Source organism: Calypte anna, chromosome 7 (assembly GCF_003957555.1).
Source record: "Calypte anna isolate BGI_N300 chromosome 7, bCalAnn1_v1.p, whole genome shotgun sequence".
NCBI lineage: Eukaryota > Metazoa > Chordata > Aves > Apodiformes > Trochilidae > Calypte > Calypte anna.
The window spans coordinates 30,043,244-30,061,558 of NC_044253.1; the positions used below are offsets into that span (position 1 = coordinate 30,043,244).

The following is an 18,315-nucleotide window of genomic DNA, read 5'->3' on the forward strand; positions in this document are numbered from 1 at the left end:
TTCCTTGTTGTTGGATTGTTTTTTTCCCCTATAGTGTTCTGCTGGCAGCTCAGAATGTGTCTGCACCTCTTGTGACTGATGATAGATCCAAATCTGTTCAGAATGAGGTTACAGATCCTCCATATTCCCTGAACTGCTTGGAGCAAGGTAAGTCTCCTCCTCCATGTAGTCAGATCTGTGGTTCTGAGGAGCAGCAAACTACAGGCTAATAAATAACCACAAAGACTGCAAACTGTTCAGGGCTCAGCACAGTGAATTTTTTTTTCAGCTTTCGCAAATGTACATAAAAGACCTCATTTCAAATAGAAAAGTAAAGAAGCTTGTTTTTTTCAGTAGACAATGAATTAACATGACTTTGCAATCTCAGTGGAAATAGGAAACAGTAATACTTTACTTTGATTTTTTTTTTTTTAATTTTTTTTTTGGTCAGGAGGGTGAAAACTTTTTTGTGGGGTGTGCCTCCAGCTGTGGGCTTTGTCAAACCTGGTTCTGTCAGGGTAGATTGTGGAAGTTAGGCTGGATAAGAAGAAAGCAGATGAATGCATTGAAGTAGGGAAAACTTGGAGATATGGCTAGAGACAGGACTGGATGTGCAGGGCTATCAAGAGGTTTGTAAGTAGCTATGGGTGATCTAAGTAATGCTCCAGACAAAGTCTATGTGTGAGTAGTTAAAAAGCATTCTCAAGTGAAGGGAAAGAAATGTTGGATGTAAAAAAATTTCTGGAAATTGCATTAGGAGAATCATTCAGGAAAAACATCCTGACTTCCTTTTGAGAGTCCAGGAAGAGTTACATCTCAAAAGAGCAGTCAAATTTCTAACCAAGATATTGTGTATTCTTGTAGGAGCCTAAATTCATATATGTGTGTTATCCCTGACAGATTTGCAATTCAGCTTTTCTCAGTTTCCAGACGAATGTGATCTTGACTAATGTAATTTTTACATCTTTTTGTAGACAAAGAAAAAAGTTTGGTGACCAGATATATTTGTAATCACTTTAACTGGAAAGACAATCGAACTTTAGTATCTGAATTGGAGGAAGTTATGAGGTAAGACATGAGTTATTACTAACAGTGTAATTCAAATCTATGATCTTTGCTCTAGATCACTTCCACTTGCATTGATTTCATATTCACTAAAATGCTTTTTTTCCCCTCCAGAAAAATAAACTCACCAGAGATTGGTGGAAAAATCTCCAAGAGGTCCATTAATTCTGATGATTTAGAAGCCATACAAAAGTCTCTACGTCATTTAAAAGGCTTTGAGAAAAAAATGAATAGAAGTGAATTAAAAAGCTTAAATCTATTCAGAAATTTGAAGAATGAAACATTACAAAAATTGAATGCAATTCTTGAACTGGGAATGAATCCACATCATGATTACAAATTAAAGGAACCATATAATAAGGAAATAATTGATGACATCTATAATTTCACATCACTACAATTACAAAGTGACTTTAATGAGACTTCCATTTTAAATATAAGGGCCCAGTGGAAAGAAATTCAGAGTCCTTTAAAATTAGCCACAATGATTTGGAATCTAGTTCTGTTAAATAGTTCTAATCTTAGTACAGCAGAAACTGAGGATACTTTCAAAATGTTGCTCTCTGCTAGCGTGCCATCATTTCTTGAAGACTTAGGAGACCGTTTAAACAGAATGGAAGAAATACCATCCTTGTTTTCTGATTATCTTCTTAAGCCTGTGTCCTACAGAAACCTTCCAGACCAGCTCCTTGCTCTCCAGAAGATGTTTTATATAATGACAGATGCCAGCCTAGGTTATCAGTATCTGCTGATGCCTGTGATTGAACTGATGCGGAAAGTAGAAAGCTCCATGGGTGAAGCCTGGTGGGATGAGCTGAATACCTACTGGAGGATTGGGGAACAACTGAGATCAATGAAGTGGAATAACACAGGCATCATAGCCTACATGCAGTTCCTAGAGGTATTAAACAGCCATTTACAAAAACTGAATAATAATTCAAATAGTTTCTTTAGTGAACAATTGGATCAGGTGTCGGAATTTATAACAGCTGTGTTTAAAGAGTTTGGGGAAAACTCTGAAACAGACACTGTCTCTCTAGTCACTCAAGCTATACAAAAGACCTTGAACATATTAAAAGACTTACAACTGAATTATAATGTCAGTAAATTAAAATCAATAGATCTTTTCTTTAATTTTGACAAAAACATCTTTGAGAGCTTGTCTGAACTTCTGAGAGCAGGAATCCTTCACTACACAAATGCTAGTGAAGCTCCCACTGAAGAAGTAATTAACCCTGTCTATAACTTAACACATGTTCTACTTCAGGAGTTCAGCCAGTTTTTCATATGGCACAATACTTCACTAGAGGCAAAAATTGGGGAATTCTTGCATTTAACCTTGAGTCCACTCCTTGAGAACAGCAACAATAGTAACAGGACACCCCAGAACTGCTCTGCTCAAGACATGCTCCACGTGGCACTTGAGATGCTCTTTGAAAATGCCACTCTAAGGGAGTCTGTAGCCAGGAGCCCCTGCAAAGCCCTCTTTGATTCCATGGGCTTGGAGGGTGGAGCAATGCACAATGAGACCTTCTCCAAAATGTTCCAGCTTGCCATAAGAAACCTGAAGCTGTCTCCAGAGTTTGCAGCTGTCTACAAGCATGGCAGTGAACGCTTTTCCCAGGAGCTGTCATGCATCATGCAGTCTCTGCATTTTTCTCTGAGTTTCCTTTCCAGATTAAACCTTCTCTTGGAGCTGGAAAACCCTTGGATACAGGAGAAGGCAAGAGCTCTGACTGACCTCACAGGGGGGCTGCTGCAGAGTAATGTCTCCTGCCCCATCCCAATTCCAGATGTGGGTGATGCTTTCCCATCTCAGCTTTTGAACATGCTCATTCCTTTCATGCTGAATGACACAGTACTGAGCTCCCTGAATTTCACTGACAACTCAACAGAGTGGCACAGGTTACTTGTGTTTTCCCACCTGCTACCAGCTGTTTCCATGAAGAACAGCAGTTTATATGAACTGCTACAGGTGGGCAGAAATGCTTCCAGCCAGTCTGGGTGGGGACATTTCTCACGGCTGTGGCACGCTACTGGCAACGTGTTGACCACCAAATGGAACTTAACAGAAGTGGATGACTATGTGAAACTCCTGGAAATCATGAATAAAGGTCTAATGCTTGTGGACTCCAGGGCAGCTTCTGGAAAATCATTGGTACATCACATCTTCCATAATTCTAGTGGAGGAATTAAATCTTCAGATCTGTATGATTTGTATGTGTCATCAAAACAATTTTTCAATTCCACTGCTACCACAGACATCATGCCTGACTTAGAAAAAATATTTGAAGAAATACTCCCGTTGCTTGAGGTTGGTGGAGAACCATTGTTTTACCCTAATCCCTATGGAGAAGAAAATCAACATGTTCTAACTGTGGCTGCAATGATTTTGAATCAGATCATTTTAAACAGGACTCATAATCCAGAGAAATCATGGGAGATTAAAAAAAGTATTGCACTTGATGGAATCTCGCTTGAAGACATTGAAAATTATCTCAGCACAAATGAAAAAGTGGCATCATTATTTTCTGCCTTCCTGTTGACCCCTGTAACTTCTGAAAGTTTTGCAGAACAGATCTTGTCCCTTGTGCAGTTTCTTCATGCAATGACAAAGGTGAATACTAGCAATCATTATCTGCTGATCTCTTCTTTGTCTAGTCTAATGCAGGAACTTCAGAGTTCCCCCCATGGAATGAAGGGAAATGAACTTCAAGCTTTTGGGCACCTAGCTGAAGTGCTGCAGTCTGTGAACTGGAATAATACAGACAGTCTCACTTCCCAGGCACTTCTAGACATACTGCAAAATCAGTTGAGCATCATGGAAAATTACTCTCATCTTCCTTTCAGTAAGGAACTGAAGCAGCTGATGAACTTTGCATCCTCCATATTGGAGCAGTATGCTGAAGAAGACTCCAGAGGAACAAACACCTCCTTATACTTGCAAGCCATGCAAAGGGGTATCTTAATTTTAAAAGGTTTGGAGAAAAGTTATAATATCAGTGACCTCAAAACTATCAACCTCCTAATTGATTCTTACAGTAACTATACCCAGAGACTGATTGAAGCATGGAGAGCAGGCATGGAATTCCTTAGTGACAGCAGCTCAAATAAAACATTTGAAGAAAAAATGAACATTGTCTATAAATTCTCACATTTGCTGATGCAAAAGGAGTTCAGCGAGTTCTTTGTATGGCATAATACTTCACTAGAGGCAAAAATTGGGGAATTCTTGCATTTAACCTTGAGTCCACTCCTTGAGAACAGCAACAATAGTAACAGGACACCCCAGAACTGCTCTGCTCAAGACATGCTCCACGTGGCACTTGAGATGCTCTTTGAAAATGCCACTCTAAGGGAGTCTGTAGCCAGGAGCCCCTGCAAAGCCCTCTTTGATTCCATGGGCTTGGAGGGTGGAACAATGCACAATGAGACCTTCTCCAAAATGTTCCAGCTTGCCATAAGAAACCTGAAGCTGTCTCCAGAGTTTGCAGCTGTCTACAAGCATGGCAGTGAACGCTTTTCCCAGGAGCTGTCATGCATCATGCAGTCTCTGCGTTTTTCTCTGAGTTTCCTTTCCAGATTAAACCTTCTCTTGGAGCTGGAAAACCCTTGGATACAGGAGAAGGCAAGAGCTCTGACTGACCTCACAGGGGGGCTGCTGCAGAGTAATGTCTCCTGCCCCATCCCAATTCCAGATGTGGGTGATGCTTTCCCATCTCAGCTTTTGAACATGCTCATTCCTTTCATGCTGAATGACACAGTACTGAGCTCCCTGAATTTCACTGACAGCTTAGCCAGCTGGAATAACCTGTCCATGCTCCTCAGTGTGGCACAGGATGAGCTTCACACAGATGACCTGCTGCAGAGACTCCAAGGTGCCTTTGACCTCATCAAATGGAGTTCTTACTCAAGCATCTGGGATGTGGTTCACAGTTTGTTAAACACTGAAAGGAATCTAACTGAAGTGGCTGCCTTTGCAAAGTTGTTGGAAGCAGTGGCAAACAACTCTGCCAGCAATGTGTCAGCTCTAGAAATCATGGAAACCAGTCACTACATTCTCAGGAGGATGAACTTACCTGATCTGCTCAACGAATTTCATATAAATTCCAGTTTGGGTTTTCTCTCCAACAAAACAAGTTTTGACAGTGTGATTGATATTGTTGCTCATCACTTCATTGTCACAGCAGAAACCCTGTACAACAAGACCCTACTTTGGACTCAGAGTGACCAGACTCTGTCACCAACCAGTTTAATCACACGGTGAGTTTGCTCTTTGGGTATTTTCATTGAGTTGGTGAGTACTGACCACTGTTCTCATTCCAGTGTGAGAGGTATATGATTTTCTTCCAGTGGATCAACTTAAGCCTGAAATCACCAAAATTTAAGACAGTAGGTATAACATGTGTTTCGTTGAAGAATGGGAAATTTCTCCTTGAACTGAACATATAGGTAAGAGTGAGACTTTACAAATTTTTTGTATTGGCATGTATCAGTTCACAGAGGAATCAGTATCCAGTAGAAGGCTTGCCAACAGTGGTAAACTCTTCAGAAACCCCTTCTTTGTGGTATGACTCCTAAGTTTTGATTCTCAGTGTTTCCTAGGCATGCTTTTCCATCTATATCTTGCATCCACAATGAACCTTTCAACTGTGTTTTCTTATGGTTTGAGAGTGAATGACAGCTTTGGGAGAAAACAGCAAAGAGAATTGATGAAATAAAATTGGGAGGGTATCCACTTAGGAGATGACATAGCTTTGTCTTGAATTCTCATTTAAACTGCCAAGGAACAGCACCTACACAGCTGTCAGGTTACTTACTAATATACTTTGTTTCTGAAAGAGAAGCTGATTTGAAATTTTATCTTATTTTCAGATTTCTGGTTTTAGAATTTGAAAGCACCATCTTACAGGTGACAGTAAATAACAGCTATAACCCTTACCTGATGTGTTTAATAAATGCCACTGAAGCTGAAGACAGCAACTTGACAGGTAATCATAATTTCATTGATGTTGTGGGGCCTCAGATGGCGTCTGTTGTGCCTGTCTTTTCAACGTCTTCTCTCTGACCCTGGGAAGGAATGGTGCTCTGTGTTTTCATCTGCTGGTAATTAACTAGACCTGTGAGATCTTGGGGATCCAGACTCCTTTTTGTTTGAGTTATGTCACACTGTGGATCAAAGTTTTTCATCTGCCTCCATCCAAAAGGCACATGTACTCTTCTCTTTGTGATGACAGGTTGCAGACACTCAGCCAGATAATGAAATCTTACAAATAGAAACCTATATTACCTTTACAGCTTTATGTACCTGCAAGATGACAGCAGTTATTTTTGAGAGTCAACATGGTATTTCATGTAGATATTCATCATATGAGCTTATTGTAAAACCTGAGAGGTTTATCTCTTCACAGAGTAGAAATATCACATGTGCTCTGAAGAGCACTGTTAGAAGTCCTGTTTCCAGTTTTGGGTGGATTTCTTTAGGAGCAAAGCATCTACTTGGCCTGTATCCATTAAAATCCAGAGTGGTGGATTTTATGGGTTGACCATAGCTGGACATACTATGGGTACACCATAGTAGTCCATAGCATAGCCCACCAAAGCCACTCTATCACTCCCCTCCTCAGATGAATAGGGGAGAGAAAATATAAAAAAAGGCTTTTGGGTCAAGATAAGGACAGGCAATTCACCAGTTGCCATCATGGGCAAAACAGGCTTGACATGAGGAAAATTACTGTAATTTATTACCAGTCAAATCAGAGTACGTTAATTAGAAATAAAACCAGATATTAAAAACACCCTCCTCCTACCCCTCTCTTCTTCCCAGGCTTCACTTTTCTTCTGGATTCTCTACCTCATCCCTTCCAGCACAGGGGGATGGCAAATGGGGGTTGCAGTCAGTTCATCACACATTGTGTCAGCTGCTCCTTCCCTCTTGGGGAGGACTCCTCATACTCTTCCCATGCTCCAGAATGGTGTCCCTCCCATGGAAGACACTCCCTTATGGACTTCTCCAACATGAATCCTTCCCATGGGCTGCTCCATTGTGAGTCCCTTCCATGGGGTGCTATCCTTCAGGTACAGACTACTCCAGCATGGGTCCCCAAAGGCATCACAAATCCTGACAGCAAACCAGCTTCAGCATGGACTTCCCTTTCCATGGGTCCACAGATCCTGCCAGGACCCTGTTCCATTGTGAACTTCCTACAAAAATCACAGCCTCTTTTGGGCATCCATCTGCTCTGATGTGGGGTCCTCTCCAGGATCCAAGTGGATATATTCTCTTCCATTAACCTGTGTGGGCAGCAGAGGACAGCTGGCCTCACTATGGTCTTCACCATGGGCTGCAAAGGAGTCTTTGCTTTCACACGTGGAGCACCTCCTCCCCATCCTAACTAACTGACCTGGGGTGTCTGCAGAGTTGTTTCTCTCACATATTCTCACTCCTTTCTCTCACTGCAGTTGTTGTTTCACAGCAACATTTCCTCCTTCTTAAATATGTTATGACAGAGATGCTGCCACAATTGCTAATTGCCTTGGCCAGAGGCAGGTCCATCCTGGAGCTTGTTGGCATTGGCTCTATTGGATGTAGGGCAGGCTTCCAAAACTTGCCACACAAAGCCAGTACATCCAGATTACAACACAAGTCTTAATCTGTGACTTCAGAGGTCCTGAACCATGTTAATGTGGTGGAAATTATCAATTCTCAAATAGGCCTCATAGTAGAAGTGCCAGTATTTGAATCTGTGGAGTTTCTGAAGTCTGGTGGTTGTGTCTCATGTAACTTTTGTTTTCTTCATTGCACAGAAAACATCATGCTGCTTTTGGAGCAAACTCATCTAAAAAAGAACCTTTCTGTGCAAGATAATACCTCCAAGAAACATCTATCCATACCAGAGCTCCTGAAGCTAAAAGTGAGTCTGCTTAAAATGCTGACTTGAAGGACATCCTGCAGTGATACATGAGAGGGCAACACAACTTTTGAAAAACATCATAGAAAAAAAGTTTCTTATGAGAACAGCTGATAAAAACTTAAGACTGAAACAGTTTGCTGCCTCCTGCCTATATTTAAAGGTCACCATTAAACTGGGAGCTTATTATATGAGCCCTACACCCATTTTTCTGAGAAGGTAGAGGTGTTCCTGTCCTCAGTCTGTGGCCTATAATGGCTTCTATTTTCCACCACCAAGTACCTACAAGGACCACATATGTTGCCAGTGGCACCATATAAATCAGTAGATTTTAAGGTTCAGTACAGTGAGATCTAGCAAAGCACCCAGCAGAGCTGAGATTGGTAGTCCCTGGTCCTGGCTGCCTCATCTTTATTTAAAAAGTATGGAGGAAAGAGTTTTGAAAGGCACAAATAGCAATTAGAGGCCTCTGCTCTGCTGAAAATCAGTAGAATTGTGCCATACCCAAGTGAAGTTATCAGCACCACTAAGGTAGTTACCACTATATTTCAAGAGCTCTACCAATGCCGCCCAGGCTGGAATCCAAGTCCCCACATGCTCCTAAATGTCTCACAACACTGAAATGGTTTCTGGGATTAAGCACCTAAGCAACATTCATTTGTTGGTCTCCGTCACTAGCTTTGGATTTGGCAATGCCTCATTTGCATGAAATGCTTCTGACACCATGCATACAGGATTGCACTTACAGCAGGCATTTCTCTGTGTGAAATAGAGTTTAAAAGTCTTTTCTAAAATAAAGATAACAGCAGCTGTTGCTGTTTAGTATGTCTGTAACAGCAATGCAGTGAGCTTCAGTGTGACAGGTACTTGTGGGCACAAAACAGAACACAGTTCTTGCCATGAGAGACTGATAATTAAATAGTGATACGGAACAAGAGAGAAGCCTGTAATAGCAGAGGAGACAAAGGACCATAATTTTACACTGGTTGACAGATGCTGAAGTCCTGACTTCTAGCCAGCTCTGTGTCATACAATGCAGTGGGGATGACCAGGTGGTATCCAAAAGGCTAAACCTGTTGCACGGGTAGATTTATTCGGTCTCTGAGAAGTTAAACTGGTCAACAGGTAAATCCAAATGGACCATTACTATGTATGTGTGTTCAGCAGGCAAAATGATATGTTGTCTTTCAAGGTTTATTAGATCCTGTGTAATGTTGTACAGCCAGGTCTTTTACACACTCATGTAGGAATGATTGTTATGAACTGTTCTATTGGAGGCCTTTTTAATGAACTAAAAAGATATATATTAAAATTTTAATCCTAAAGAAGAAGAGAAGGGGACAGCTAGACTCTTTAAAGCTTGCATTTTATAATCCTGTCATCTAACTGGTGTTTGTGCATTTGTTTTTTCAAAATTTCCTTTGAAGATATCTCGGCTCCGGGATCTGACAACCCTTCTTTGTGATTATGAGAGTTTTAAGTCAATACAGCACATTTGCCATCTCCCTAACATTAGCTTTGGAGAACTGTGTGAGCAAAGTCAGTCTCATGACCAGCTCCTCTATGCTATTGAACTGAGCACTCAAGTTGTGACCAATCTACTGGATCACAGAAGAATCTCTCAGGAGCTTCAAAATATACTTATCGGGGATGCCACAAACATCCAGACACAAATGAAGTGGTGAGGCTCTCCCTCTCCCTCTGAATTACACTGCTTTACTGTTCTCTTTATGAAATGATGAAATGGCTTCTTGTCTTTTCATGTTCCAAATTTTGTTGGTTGTTTTGTTTTCCCAATTCAGGTTTCAAGAAAATGTACCAGAAATTGCTGTCTTTCAAGAAATTCCTCAGTATATAGCTACTTTGAATTCCATGTTGAATGTCACTGAGAATTTAACAGATTCTAGCAAGCAAGGTAGTATTCTCTATTTATTTTGAGCAACTTTTACTGCCATTAGACCTAACTTCAACCCATCTATCAGACTGTAAAAGCTAGGAAATATGATTGTATTTTGCAAGCCAGGTTGGGTTTTTTGTTTTGTTCCTTTTTTGTTATTGTTTTCTTTATCATCAGTGATGTACCACACTTCCATACTTTACCTAAAGCCCTCTCTGTGTGCTTGAGATTGCTGTACATTTGGAGAAAGCTGTTGCATGAATTGGGTTTTTTTTTGATTGTTCTTTACAGAAAAGTTAAGAGATGTGTTTAAAAATGTGGACCAGCTCAAAAAAGATCTCCAGACCACAATAGGAATGTCCACAGCCAGTATTGATGCTCTTCTGGAAGCACCTCTTCCAGAAAACAGCAGTCAGGTAAGCTTGTTGTCATCCTGGTAGGAGATCTTATTGCTTTCTACCAGAATTTTAAACCAGAATTTGTTAGTGATTGCAGCCAAGCAGATCACTGCATGTGTGACAGCACAGAGAGAGGGAGCCAGTCCCCCAGGAACAGACAGAGCATGTTATGAATCAGAATAGCTGTCAGAAATGCAGTAAGAGCAGCCAGTGATGTCAGTTCAGATATTGAAGACCAAGAGCCATATGGTCTCTTTGGCTGCCACTGTTGGCTGATAAGGAGCCATGCACTGCCTGGTAAGTGATTGCTCTGATCTATAGCAAGGTCCAGTTCTCTGTAACAAGCTAATGAGGACTGAGTGGGGTTCTTGGTGGGATCCTCAGTGCTGAGAAGTTGTTGCAGTCCAGGCAGAAAAGCAGATCACAATTTGTGAGAGCACTCAGGGTCCAGACAGAGCCTTCCGTAATGAGAGATGAGCTTGTCTTCTTCAGCCTCCTGCACAAACAGAGCTCCAGATGCTTTTCCCCTTTCCAACCATCTTGTCTGGAATGGGCCCCAAAGAGCACACTGTTTTCCAAACTTTGTGTGCATCAGTGAATGAGAAATTGGCTGGACAGTAAAATACAGTCCTTGGATTTGTCCCTTTGAACAGGGCAAATGGGTAGGCATTTTCTGTCTCTCAGGGTTGAAATATGACATCGTAGAAAGAACAGCAGCAAGGCAAGAATAATCTATGCACGTTGGAGCAAGTGGTCTGTCTCCTAACAAATCTTTTCTTCCATTGTGTGAACACAGCTCATTTCTCAGATCCTTCAGCTGGAATCTTGTAGCATCCATCCTGCTGACCCACAGCTGCAAAGAGTCACAGAGGAGTTCTGCAATCTCTCTCCTCCAGAGAGGGCTCGGGACACCTACATCCTGGGAGTCACTCTGTTGCGACACTTAGACATTTACAATTTCTTATACAAGGTTAGTGCTGGATTTGTAGACTGCTTTCTATAGTCTTTGCTGTATGTAGTGGCTGAAAGGTCATAAAATATCATTGCAGTGGCCAGAAGCTTTGCTGATTTACAGGAGCCAAAGATCAGGCTTTGCTCATGCAGTAATTTTTATTGCTTATCCATGCTGTGACAGTGTGGATATAAATGAGGATCCCAGCTGGTGTAAACCAGCAAACCTCATTTAAAGGCACTAGACCTACTCTAAATGCCTCCCTATTTGCTACTATGGTTGCTGTCACAACCTCTTGACCATTCCAAGCTGAATTTAGGCTTCCCAAAAAAATAAAGACACTAGGGTAATTTTTTTTATTCTTTGAAAAAGAAAGCCCTGGAAAATATATTTTCCCAATCCAGTTGCTACTGCCAGGTTACTAAATCATTCAAATAACCTCCCCGCATAAATAAAATACCATTCATGGAGAAGTGCTTGTTAAATACATATTCAAAAATGCACCAGAAGTGATCCTGATTAAAAAAGGTTATCAAATGAGAATGCCAATGAATTTGGCTAAGGTTTAAAGTCACTCATAGTGTTTGGCATCTATATTGTGCAAAATACTACCTCTTAGAGACTCAGACTACATCCTAGCCAATGTCTGATGGACATGTTTCAACCGTAGGTGTTTGGGAACACACCCTGTTCAGAACATGTAATATTCACAGGAGTGGCTTGCAAAAGCACCTGAGGATTTAGGGATACAAATCCCATTCATTTCTCATAGGACATCTGCTCCCTAAGCCTCCAAACAGTTTGGAAAATCCCACAATCTTTATCTCTAAATTAACGTAATATGGGTGTGTATGTGTATGTGTACACAGAATCCTGCTAATCATACTTGATTTCCTTCCTGCCTTTTGTAGATGCTTTTCCCTAAAGAACTCCAGAGACCTGTGGACAAGATGTTAGACCTTCTGACAAAAATGAAGTATTACAGACACCAGATTGAATCTGAAGTTGATCCATTGCTACAAGCTATTCATTCACTGAAAAAGCTCCGGCGGTCTAGAAATGTGCCACTGACTAAGGTACTTGTAGCCTGCATGTCTGGTTTTGAGGCAGAACACCACCAGAAAAGTTTCCACAGGAATTTCTTACCCTGGAAGCCAAAGGTGCAATAAATCATAGGTTACTGATTCTCTTTTAAATCATCAGTGTCCAAAGAAGAATCTATCAAACTTGACATTGCCTTTCTGGGAGGGCTTTGATTTGGAGCAGACAGGGTCTATCTCGTGGTCATGATAAAGGGGAACACCAGAAACATGTGCTGGAGGAGGGACACCAGGAAGAAAAATGCAAAGCATAGACAGCTGTCTTTAAGGAGGGTACACTCAACAAAATGTACCAGTGTATTGGAAGGGGTCAGTTTGTGCAGCAACTGGAAAACTGCCCACTGAGTCTATCCAACAGCAAACATTTGCTCAGCCTTTAGTTGTGCATTAGAACACACTCAAAACCTCCAGAACACCCGAAATACTCAGTATAAGCCAAGTCCTGCTCTGACAGATGCCATAACTTCAGGTTGTGGTAACTTTATCCAGCACTGGATAGTTCTTTGACCCATAGTCAATGACAGCATACATCCTAGGAACAATTTCTGGTAATTGCTTTGCCTGCTCATTGCACAACCACTGCAGTCAAGGACTGGATGAAGGTGGGGAATGTGTATGTCTGTGTAACAAATTCAGTCTTGAAATCCAGGGGGTGTGTGTGTCACCAGCCACACATTGAAGGCAATTCCTATACACACATTATAGGCATTTCCCACACTGGATCTCGTACCTACAAATAAATTTTCCACCTCTGTCATAACAGAATTCAATCCATAAAATCATGTGTTCTAAGAAAAGTCCCCTAAAAAACAAAACAAAACAAAACAAACTGCAAACCTCATAAGAAAGAAGTGTAAAAATGCTCAGTCCTTGCCTACTAATTCTGTTATTTCTTTCTCCTCCCAGAATGGCATGATTTTGACATGCAGTATTTGTTTGCATTTTGTCTTTTCTGCAGGCATTATCTGAACCAAACAACTTCAGGATAACAAGTGGCACATTTAAGTCCATGTCTAAAGTTCTCTGCAACCAGGAGATCACACCCCTGTTTTTTGAGTCCTTGCTTCCAGATTTTGGAGACCCTGCAAGCAACAGTTCTTCAGTAGAGGACGTCTATGTCCAAAAGATGATGAGGAAATATGGCATTCCTCATGACTCAAGTAAGTCTGGCTTTTCCTTAAGGCAAAACCATTTCAGAGTCTAATTCTACTGTACCCAGAGAGATCCAGTGCTGAGCTGTTCCCCTGCATATCTCTGGAGGGCTGTAAGTGCTCACAATTTACACTAACTGAAAATCTGCACTGCCCTAATTATCAGTGGTTTATTTCCATATATGTTAAAAGGAAAACAGCTTGTATAGCAGAGCAGTGCAGTTTCCCATTTGTTGATAATCTGGTCACAGGGCTTGACAGGTCACTGCTTTTTCTTGATGTGTAGTTTTTCCAACAGTACTGACATTATTAGCTTCTCTCAGTTCATGAAACTCGATTTAACCTTCAAGCAGAGAATCTTGGCTCGAATGCTGAGACTTTTGTTGTCTTGTGTTCAGCAACAGGAGATCTTGAGGGTGGATTGTTTTTGTCAAGACACATTATATCAATCAGTGAAGAAGGCCCTGAAAACATTTGCTGGACACAGCAACAAACTGGGCAATAGGAGAAAAAGACTCTGGTATCTTTCTCATGTCTGGTCTATTTGTGCTCTGTGCAGTGTGTTTGCTTTTCTTCCTTTGCAGCACCATTTTGCTTATCCTTTTACCTGGACCTGGTCAAGACCCCAACTGGAGCTTTAATTTGGTCTTTTCTAAAACCAATGGTGCTTGGGAAGATCCTTTATACACCAGATACCATGGAAACTCGAGCAATCATGGGAAAGGTATGGCTCTGTTTACAGTGCATCAGGATATGCCTGCTCAAAAGGACTGTAATTTAACCAGCATGGGCTTGTTTCTCTGAGGAGCAGAAATCTATTTTCTGACTGCTTGGAATATTAGTAAAATTATATTTTCCTGGTTGCATTGCTGGTGGTATGAGTAATCTTTTGTCTTTGAATGAGTCTTAGGTCCAAAAGATTACTGCTCTAATATTTATAATCCAATTTTTGAAGTCTTATGAAGTTTGCCGTCCATATACTCATCCAGTGAGAGAGATGCATCCCAGGGCTAATGCTGTAATCAATACTTGTTTGCAGGCAGACCAGTGATAGAAGGAAAGCTGATATCCAAGCCATGCTCCAAATGTCACATATGAGGCCATATTTTTAAGTACTTGCATCTAAATTCAGTATGTTAAGGGGTGTTTGGCCAAGCAGAAATGAGTGTGCTAAGAAAAATGCAAAGGAAACTAAATTTGGTCTTAACTGTTTTATTAAGTTATTTTTAAGAAGCTTGAAGGTAATGAATAAATTAATCCTTACATGTTGTGGGGGTTTCTTTTACAGTCTAATGCAACCCTGAAGCAGATGGCTGATCTAGCCCTGAAGTCCCAGGAGTGGCTGGACAAGTCTCCTTCCATCATGAATTCACTGACTAAGTTAAATGAGACAGTCCCAATGATCAAGGTATGAGATGCTGCTTTCTATGAGGATGGGAACTGTGAGGATGGATTTCTTCATAGAAGTAAACTGGGGTTCTAGGTACTGCAGGGACATCTTTGGGGAAACCCTTCTCAGGCTACCGTCCTGGGCTTCACAGTTTCTGTGCCTTCCTGTTCCTGTAGCAGAAATACTTCTGATGCACCTTTCCATGCAAATCCTCTTTCTGAGGTTATGTGTTTGTAATACTCTGACACTGGCCATGCTGGAGGGCTAAGATGAGCAGGGAATGCTCTTCAGTTTGTAAATTAACTTTCTGCTTGATGGAGTGATCCAGCCAGCCAAGACCAGGCAAGAAATGGCTTTTTCAGAAAATGAAACAATATCTACAATAAGCTTGTAGCTCTGAGTACACACATAGGAAGTAAAAGATGTCTTTGTACCTCAGTTGGTGTAAATAAAATTTCTTTCTCCCTTGCTTGGATACAAAGAGCTGTAGGCTATAATGTTTCACACACTTGCTTCCCATTCTCTGCAGTGCCTCCTCTTTTTACAGAACTAAGAAAATGAGACCTCTGGAACCCTAAAGTTAGGAGTTAATTTCAGTATCTGGAATTTGTTATAATTTCCATGGCACCGAGAGAAAATCTGGGGTAGAATGTGCAAAAGTGAAATGAAATATTCTTTGTTGGGTATACTCATTGATGGAATAAAAATTGTTCAGCCAAACAAAAATCTGTCTGCTAGTCTCAGAGCTAAATTTTGATTGCCTACCCATTGTGCTCTGGCTGTGTTCACAAGAATTGAAAGATACACAAGTAAAATTTACTTCACTTTTAGAATAACAAAGATTATCCATGATTTTTCCATGGGATTCTAACGCCCTGTGGAGACTTGACAGGCATCCTGTCTTAACTCCAGGAAACACGGGCTTGGACTCACAGGGCTCTATATGATATTTTCATTGCTATGATTTCCCCATCCTGATACACAGAGTAAAATACTGAAAGTCAGGAAAGGAGCCAGAGGGGGCTGCACAAATGCTCAGTGAAGGCAGCTGGTCTTTATTTTACAAATACGCTAAAAAGCTCAAGGGACTTCTGGTCAAGCTGGGTTTTTTTCTTTTTGCTTGTTCACAGAACACCCTGCAGAATCCCTTTGTGCAGGTTTTTATCAAGCTGATGGTGGATTTGGATGCAGCTGAACTGCTGAGGCAGATAAATGAACTGGGTAAGTTGGTCCACATGTGCAGCCCTCTTATTGGTGCTTCGTGTCTGGGAGCTCCAGATTCACTACACTGGAGCCATCCTCTGGTACTGCTCCCTTCTGGCCAGTGTTTGATGCTTTAGTGCAGGGCAATCTCAGGTGTGATTCAAAAATCTTGTGGCCTATGGGAAAAGACTCTTAGAAAGCCAAGAGTTTGTAGCAAGGCGTGTTTCTCAAGAGAGCTGAATGGACAGTAGGATGTGAATCTCTGCAGCTGAGTGTGGCCACTGGAGGACACTGTTTAGCCGTAATTATCACTTCAAATGAGCTGCCTGGGACTGTGCTGGGAAATCTTGAGAGGGGATCACTTGCATCCCATGAAGGTTTAACTTTAAAGTTTTCATGAACAGAAAAGCAAGGGATCAGACAAAGCTGGCCAGGCTGATGAAGCCGGAGGCATCATTACAAGAGATGCTCTGCAGGAATTTGCTGGTTCCTGGTAGTCTTGCCTGGTCCTTCGAGTTGGGAGTTGCCTATCTGCACTGTATTGATCATTAGCTAACAACTGTGGTGGTTACATCCCTTCTTAGTGCACAACATGATGATCACAGTCACTTCCTAGCTGGTCTTATTGTCCCTACACCCTTTTTCAATGAGTGGCCTTGTAGGTCAACATAAATCTGGGGTAAGTCAGGAAATGCCACCATAAACCAACAGTAGTTTTAGTCTGTTGCAGTGAGAAGGATAATTATACACTGTTCATGATGACCCCTGCTATTTCATGAGTAGCATCTCCTGTCTTAACTTGCCATAAAATCATGGTGCCTGCAACAGCTGTTCCCTATTAGTTACACTGCATTATGCAGTCACCTTCTAAACCAGCCAGGAAACAGCAGCTTCTTTATTAAACCACATTATCAAGTTTAGCACACACACCAGCACAACAGGCATTACTTTTCCTTGATGCACCTGGATAAAGCACATTCTCCCCTGAGAGAGCAGCTCAACAGACAAGCTGATTACATCAGAACTCGTAAGATGTGGAGTAAATGGTGAGCATCATATGCAAGTCTGAGACCTTAGCAGGTTAGTAGCAACTTCTGATTTGGGATGGCTATCACATCTCACTTCTGGCATCCTCCCAAAGGCAAACTCACAAGAATATTACAAATGATTAACATAAAAACTGGGTCAACAGTGTGCCTTCATTGCACTGCTAAGTGCAGAAATGTATTTTACACTTAATGTTTAATATAATGGGGTTTTTTTTTCTTCCTTTCTGGTGTCGTTGCTAGCATAAAGAGTAGAATGATGGAGATTTTTTTTCTACGTGTAGTGATGCTACTGGTTTTGTTTGTGGTTTTTTTTTTCAGATAATATTCGGCTGGAATTACAGCACAACACTGACATTGTTGATCAGCTGAATACATTAGCTACCCTTGCTGTAAATGTGTCCTCCTGTGTCTCATTTAATCGCATTCAGGCAGTCGGAACCTTAGAGGAAATGGAAATGGTGGCTAAAGAGCTCTTTTTGAAGAATGAGCTTTTTGCAAGTAAGTGACAGTCTTGGGTCCCCCTGTAAATTAAAGTTAGCCTGGTAGAGGGTGGGAGTCTGGCATAATAAGTTTGACTTTCCTACCAGCAACTGTTGTGGTCACAGCTCCCACCACACAGTGATAGTTTCTCACCTGTGTGTGTGGGACCTGCACATTCAGACCTCCTTATGGCTGTGTTTTATCCTCTCATTTTTATTCCTCCTCTTCTCTTACACCTGCACTGTCTATATAAGAAGCCTTTGGTCAGCTCATATCCTCTCTTGGTTAATTCTCAGTTTGAACTACACTTCACTGCATTTAGGAGATTTTCATCACAGCTGCCTTGTTTCAGGATCCTTGGGAAAAGGTCCTTTAGTTGAGAAGGATGTCACAGAATCATAGAATCATTTAGGTTGGAAAAGGCCCCTAAGGCCATTGAGTCCAAATACGCAACAGTTCAATTTACTCAAAGGGTATAAAGCTCTTGAGATGTTACAGCCAGAAACTGCAATATTAAAATAGGTCTTCTCAGTCATGATTTTCATATTTGTGGGGTTGGATTGCAGGTTCAGATCAGATGACAGAGAGGCAGGGGGGAATATAGAGTGGGAACTTTAATAATATGAATGATACCAATGTGTGTTATTTTTTAAAGAATGCCCAATATCTCATCAATTAGAATTTAATTGCAAGTCCTGTGACCTGTTAGATTTTATACCTCATAACTGAGGGATAGATAA

The 18,315-nt window shown here is 41.2% G+C and overlaps 1 protein-coding gene across 1 annotated transcript in view; it reads left to right on the forward strand.

Annotated features, from left to right (window-relative positions):
* Nucleotides 1-18,315, forward strand: part of ABCA12 (ATP binding cassette subfamily A member 12) — a 90,471-nt gene that overhangs the window by 28,988 nt on the left and 43,168 nt on the right. Inside the window, exons 8-22 of the mRNA XM_030454132.1 lie at nt 35-147; nt 954-1,047; nt 1,159-5,307; nt 5,920-6,035; nt 7,852-7,958; nt 9,383-9,636; nt 9,758-9,870; nt 10,144-10,268; nt 11,047-11,220; nt 12,114-12,278; nt 13,261-13,462; nt 14,038-14,177; nt 14,742-14,861; nt 15,974-16,064; nt 17,414-17,593. Coding sequence (XP_030309992.1) covers nt 35-147; nt 954-1,047; nt 1,159-5,307; nt 5,920-6,035; nt 7,852-7,958; nt 9,383-9,636; nt 9,758-9,870; nt 10,144-10,268; nt 11,047-11,220; nt 12,114-12,278; nt 13,261-13,462; nt 14,038-14,177; nt 14,742-14,861; nt 15,974-16,064; nt 17,414-17,593 — 6,143 coding nt within the window. The remainder of the gene's footprint in view (nt 1-34; nt 148-953; nt 1,048-1,158; nt 5,308-5,919; nt 6,036-7,851; nt 7,959-9,382; nt 9,637-9,757; nt 9,871-10,143; nt 10,269-11,046; nt 11,221-12,113; nt 12,279-13,260; nt 13,463-14,037; nt 14,178-14,741; nt 14,862-15,973; nt 16,065-17,413; nt 17,594-18,315) is intronic.